This window comes from Lampetra fluviatilis, unplaced genomic scaffold, assembly GCF_964198595.1.
Source record: "Lampetra fluviatilis unplaced genomic scaffold, kcLamFluv1.1 SCAFFOLD_463, whole genome shotgun sequence".
In the NCBI taxonomy this organism is placed as follows: domain Eukaryota; kingdom Metazoa; phylum Chordata; class Hyperoartia; order Petromyzontiformes; family Petromyzontidae; genus Lampetra; species Lampetra fluviatilis.
In genome coordinates this window covers 32,501-40,000 of record NW_027620478.1, presented here as the reverse complement: position 1 = coordinate 40,000, position 7,500 = coordinate 32,501, and the positions used below count along the sequence as shown (strand labels likewise).

The 7,500-nt window shown below is 42.6% G+C and overlaps 1 protein-coding gene across 1 annotated transcript in view; it reads right to left on the bottom strand.

Annotated features, from left to right (window-relative positions):
- Nucleotides 1-7,500, bottom strand: part of LOC144953968 (nucleolar complex protein 3 homolog) — a gene marked incomplete at its 5' end in the record, with an annotated part of 15,889 nt that overhangs the window by 3,753 nt on the left and 4,636 nt on the right. Inside the window, 2 exons of the mRNA XM_078884563.1 lie at nucleotides 1,810-1,894; nucleotides 5,689-5,786. Of these exons, the coding sequence (XP_078740689.1) occupies nucleotides 1,810-1,894; nucleotides 5,689-5,786 (183 nt within the window). The remainder of the gene's footprint in view (nucleotides 1-1,809; nucleotides 1,895-5,688; nucleotides 5,787-7,500) is intronic.

The window sequence follows — 7,500 nt, the reverse complement described above, 5'->3', positions numbered from 1 at the left end:
GTGTGTCACTGTGTGTGTGTGTGTCACTGTGTGTGTGTCACTGTGTGTCACTGTGTGTCACTGTGTGTCACTGTGTGTGTGTCACTGTGTGTGTGTCACTGTGTGTGTGTGTCACTGTGTGTGTGTCACTGTGTGTGTGTCACTGTGTGTGTGTGTGTGTCACTGTGTGTGTGTGTGTGTCACTGTGTGTGTGTGTGTCACTGTGTGTGTGTGTGTCACTGTGTGTGTGTGTGTCACTGTGTGTGTGTGTCACTGTGTGTGTGTGTCACTGTGTGTGTGTGTGTCACTGTGTGTGTGTGTCACTGTGTGTGTGTGTCACTGTGTGTGTGTGTCACTGTGTGTGTGTGTCACTGTGTGTGTGTATCACTGTGTGTGTGTGTGTCACTGTGTGTGTGTGTGTGTGTCACTGTGTGTGTGTGTGTCACTGTGTGTGTGTGTGTGTCACTGTGTGTGTGTGTGTCACTGTGTGTGTGTGTCACTGTGTGTGTGTGTGTCACTGTGTGTGTGTGTCACTGTGTGTGTGTGTCACTGTGTGTGTGTGTCACTGTGTGTGTGTGTGTGTGTCACTGTGTGTGTGTCACTGTGTGTGTGTGTGTCACTGTGTGTGTGTGTGTCACTGTGTGTGTGTGTGTCACTGTGTGTGTGTCACTGTGTGTGTGTCACTGTGTGTGTGTCACTGTGTGTGTGTCACTGTGTGTGTGTCACTGTGTGTGTGTGTGTCACTGTGTGTGTGTCACTGTGTGTGTGTGTCACTGTGTGTGTGTCACTGTGTGTGTGTGTCACTGTGTGTGTGTACTACACACTATGTGTGTGTGTCACTGTGTGTGTCACTGTGTGTGTGTGTGTCACTGTGTGTGTGTGTGTCACTGTGTGTGTGTGTGTCACTGTGTGTGTGTGTCACTGTGTGTGTGTGTGTCACTGTGTGTGTGTGTGTCACTGTGTGTGTGTGTCACTGTGTGTGTGTCACTGTGTGTGTGTGTGTCACTGTGTGTGTGTGTGTCACTGTGTGTGTGTGTGTCACTGTGTGTGTGTGTCACTGTGTGTGTGTGTGTCACTGTGTGTGTGTGTGTCACTGTGTGTGTGTGTGTCACTGTGTGTGTCACTGTGTGTGTCACTGTGTGTGTGTGTGTGTGTCACTGTGTGTGTGTGTGTCACTGTGTGTGTGTGTCACTGTGTGTGTGTGTGTCACTGTGTGTGTGTGTGTCACTGTGTGTGTCACTGTGTGTGTGTCACTGTGTGTGTGTGTGTCACTGTGTGTGTGTGTGTCACTGTGTGTGTGTGTGTCACTGTGTGTGTGTGTGTGTGTGTCACTGTGTGTGTGTCACTGTGTGTGTGTCACTGTGTGTGTGTCACTGTGTGTGTGTGTCACTGTGTGTGTGTCACTGTGTGTGTGTGTGTCACTGTGTGTGTGTGTCACTGTGTGTGTGTGTGTCACTGTGTGTGTGTGTGTCACTGTGTGTGTGTGTGTGTGTGTCACTGTGTGTGTGTCACTGTGTGTGTGTCACTGTGTGTGTGTCACTGTGTGTGTGTCACTGTGTGTGTGTGTCACTGTGTGTGTGTGTCACTGTGTGTGTGTGTGTCACTGTGTGTGTGTGTCACTGTGTGTGTGTGTGTCACTGTGTGTGTGTGTGTCACTGTGTGTGTGTGTGTGTCACTGTGTGTGTGTGTCACTGTGTGTGTGTGTGTCACTGTGTGTGTGTGTGTCACTGTGTGTGTGTCACTGTGTGTGTGTCACTGTGTGTGTGTCACTGTGTGTGTGTCACTGTGTGTGTGTGTCACTGTGTGTGTGTGTGTCACTGTGTGTGTCACCTTTCTGGAGGGAGCGGTGCTCTGCACAGGAGGGTTGAACGTCATCCGGCCTGGATTGAAGTCGTCAAACACCTCCACGGGGGTCCTGTGACACACCAACAACATCAACAACATCAACACCATCAACAACATCAACACCATCAACATCAACAACAACATCAACAACATCAACATCATCAACATCATCAACAACAACATCATCAACATCAACATCAACAACAACATCAACATCAACCTCATCAACAACATCAACAACATCAACAACATCAACAACATCACCATCATCAACATCATCAACAACATCAACAACATCAACAACATCATCAACATCAACATCAACAACATCATCAACATCAACATCATCAACAACATCAACATCAACATCATCAACAACATCAACAACATCAACAACATCAACATCATCAACAACATCAACAACATCAACATCATCAACAACATCAACAACATCAACAACATCAACATCATCAACAACATCAACAACATCAACATCAACATCATCAACAACATCAACAACATCAACATCAACAACAACAACATCACCATCATCAACATCAACATCAACAACATCACCATCATCAACATCATCAACAACATCAACAACATCAACAACATCATCAACATCAACAACATCAACATCAACAACAACAACAACATCACCATCATCAACATCAACATCAACATCATCAACAACATCAACATCATCAACAACATCAACATCATCAACAACATCAACAACATCAACAACATCAACATCAACAACAACAACAACATCAACATCAACATCAACAACATCATCAACATCATCAACATCATCAACATCAACATCAACAACAACAACAACATCACCATCATCAACATCAACATCATCAACAACATCAACATCATCAACAACATCAACAACATCAACAACATCAACAACATCAACAACAACAACAACATCAACATCAACATCAACATCAACAACATCAACATCATCAACATCATCAACATCAACATCATCATCAACAACATCAACATCATCAACAACATCAACAACATCAACATCAACAACATCAACAACATCAACATCAACATCAACAACAACATCAACAACATCAACATCAACAACATCAACAACATCAACATCATCAACATCAACAACAACATCAACAACATCAACAACATCAACAACATCAACATCAACAACAACATCAACAACATCAACAACATCAACATCAACAACATCAACATCACAGAACATCATCAACAACATCAACAACATCAACAACATCAACAACATCAACATCATCAACAACATCAACAACATCAACAACATCAACAACATCAACATCATCAACATCATCATCAACATCAACATCATCAACAACATCATCAACATCAACAACATCAACAACATCAACAACATCAACAACATCAACATCATCAACAACATCAACAACATCAACAACATCAACAACATCAACAACAACATCAACAACATCAACAACATCAACATCAACATCATCAACATCAACAACATCAACAACATCAACAACATCAACAACATCAACAACAACATCAACAACATCAACAACATCAACATCAACAACATCAACAACAACATCAACAACATCAACAACATCAACATCAACATCATCAACAACATCAACAACAACATCAACAACATCAACAACATCAACAACATCAACATCAACATCATCAACATCAACAACATCAACAACATCAACAACATCAACAACATCAACAACAACAACAACATCAACATCAACAACATCAACATCAACAACATCAACACCATCAACATCAACAACATCATCAACATCACAGAACATCATCATCAACATCATCAACATCAACAACATCAACATCAACAACATCAACAACATCAACAACATCAACAACATCAACAACAACATCAACATCAACAACATCAACAACATCAACAACATCAACAACAACATCAACATCAACAACATCAACAACATCAACATCAACAACATCAACATCAACAACATCAACATCAACAACATCAACATCAACAACATCAACATCAACAACATCAACATCAACAACATCAACATCAACAACATCAACATCACAGAACATCATCATCAACATCAACACCATCAACATCAACAACATCAACATCAACACCATCAACACCATCAACAACAACATCAACAACATCAACAACATCAACAACATCAACAACAACATCAACAACATCAACAACATCAACAACATCAACATCAACATCAACAACATCAACAACATCAACAACATCAACAACATCAACAACAACATCAACAACATCAACAACAACATCAACAACATCAACAACATCAACATCAACAACATCAACAACAACATCAACAACATCAACATCAACAACATCAACATCAACATCATCAACAACATCAACAACAACATCAACAACATCAACAACATCAACAACATCAACATCAACATCATCAACATCAACAACATCAACAACATCAACAACATCAACAACATCAACAACAACAACAACATCAACATCAACAACATCAACATCAACAACATCAACACCATCAACATCAACAACATCATCAACATCACAGAACATCATCATCAACATCATCAACATCAACAACATCAACATCAACAACATCAACATCAACAACATCAACAACATCAACAACAACATCAACATCAACATCATCAACATCAACAACATCAACAACATCAACAACATCAACAACAACATCAACATCAACAACATCAACAACATCAACATCAACAACATCAACATCAACAACATCAACATCAACAACATCAACATCAACAACATCAACATCAACAACATCAACATCAACAACATCAACATCACAGAACATCATCATCAACATCAACACCATCAACATCAACAACATCAACATCAACACCATCAACACCATCAACATCAACACCATCACCACCATCACCACCATCACTACTACCATGGTGATGTTGTTGTTGATGATGATATTGTTGGTGATGCTGATGTTGTTGATGATGATGTTGATGATGTTTTTGTTGATGTTGATGATGTTGATGATGATGTTGATGTTGTTGATGATGTTGATGTTGATGATGTTGTTGATGTTGTTGATGTTGTTGATGTTGTTGATGTTGTTGATGTTGTTGATGTTGTTGATGTTGATGATGATGGTGGTGTTGTTGATGATGATGGTGTTGTTGATGATGTTGATGTTGATGTTGTTGATGTTGATGGTGTTGATGGTGTTGATGATGTTGTTGATGTTGTTGATGTTGATGATGTTGATGATGTTGATGATGGTGATGATGTTGTTGATGGTGTTGATGATGATGTTGTTGATGATGTTGTTGTTGATGGTGTTGATGTTGATGATGTTGATGATGTTGATGTTGTTGATGTTGTTGATGTTGTTGATGTTGATGATGTTGTTGATGTTGATGTTGTTGTTGATGTTGTTGATGTTGATGATGTTGATGTTGTTGATGATGATGTTGATGATGTTGATGATGTTGATGATGGTGATGATGTTGTTGATGATGTTGTTGATGTTGTTGATGATGTTGTTGATGATGTTGTTGATGTTGTTGATGTTGTTGATGTTGATGATGTTGATGATGATGTTGATGATGTTGATGTTGTTGATGTTGATGTTGTTGATGTTGATGATGTTGTTGATGTTGTTGATGTTGTTGATGTTGTTGATGTTGTTGATGTTGATGATGTTGTTGATGTTGATGATGATGTTGATGACGATGTTGTTGTTGTTGATGATGTTGTTGTTGTTGTTGATGTTGTTGATGTTGTTGATGTTGTTGATGTTGTTGATGTTGTTTACTGACCGCCGTGACAGCGAGTGGGGGAGGGAGCCCCTCCCCTCCATGGGAGCGCCCTGCAGCAGATGCACAGCAACTTGGCACACAGCGGGGTGGTAGTGACCCTGTGACACACACACAGTGACACACACACAGTGACACACACACACACACAGTGACACACACACACAGTGACACACACACAGTGACACACACACACAGTGACACACACACACAGTGACACACACACAGTGACACACACACAGTGACACACACACACAGTGACACACACACACAGTGACACACACACACAGTGACACACACACACAGTGACACACACAGTGACACACACACACAGTGACACACACACAGTGACACACACACACAGTGACACACACACAGTGACACACACACAGTGACACACACACACAGTGACACACACACACAGTGACACACACACACACAGTGACACACACACACAGTGACACACACAGTGACACACACACAGTGACACACACACACAGTGACACACACAGTGACACACACACACAGTGACACACACAGAGACACACACACACAGTGACACACACACAGTGACACAGTGACACACACAGTGACACACACACAGTGACACACACACAGTGACACACACACACAGTGACACACACACAGTGACACACACACAGTGACACAGTGACACACACAGTGACACAGTGACACACACACAGTGACACACACACACACAGTGACACACACAGTGACACACACACACAGTGACACACACACACACAGTGACACACACACACAGTGACACACACAGAGACACACACATTGACACACACACTGTGACACACACACAGTGACACACACACACAGTGACACACACACACAGTGACACACACACACAGTGACACACACAGAGACACACACACACAGTGACACACACACAGTGACACAGTGACACACACAGTGACACACACACAGTGACACACACACACAGTGACACACACACAGTGACACACACACAGTGACACAGTGACACACACAGTGACACACACACACAGTGACACACACACAGTGACACACACACACAGTGACACACACACACAGTGACACACACACACACAGTGACACACACACACAGTGACACACACACAGTGAGACACACACAGTGACACACACACAGTGACACACACAGTGACACACACACAGTGAGACACACAGTGAGACACACAGTGACACACACAGTGACACACACACAGTGACACACACACAGTGACACACACACAGTGACACACACACAGTGACACACACACAGTGACACACACAGTGACACACACACAGCGGGGTGGTAGTGACCCTGTGACACACACAGTGACACACACACAGAGACACACACACAGTGACACACACACAGTGACACACACACAGTGACACACACACAGTGACACACACAGTGACACACACACAGCGGGGTGGTAGTGACCCTGTGACACACACAGTGACACACACACAGAGACACACACACAGTGGGGTGGTAGTGACCCTGTGACACACAGTGACACACACAGTGACACACACACAGAGACACACACAGTGACACACACAGTGTGATACACACACAGTGACACACACAGTGACACACACACAGAGACACACACAGTGACACACACAGTGACACACACAGTGTGATACACACACAGTGACACACAGTGACACACACAGTGACACACACACAGCGGGGTGGTAGTGACCCTGTGACACACACAGAGACACACAGAGACACACACAGTGACACACACACAGTGGGGTGGTAGTGACCCTGTGACACACACAGAG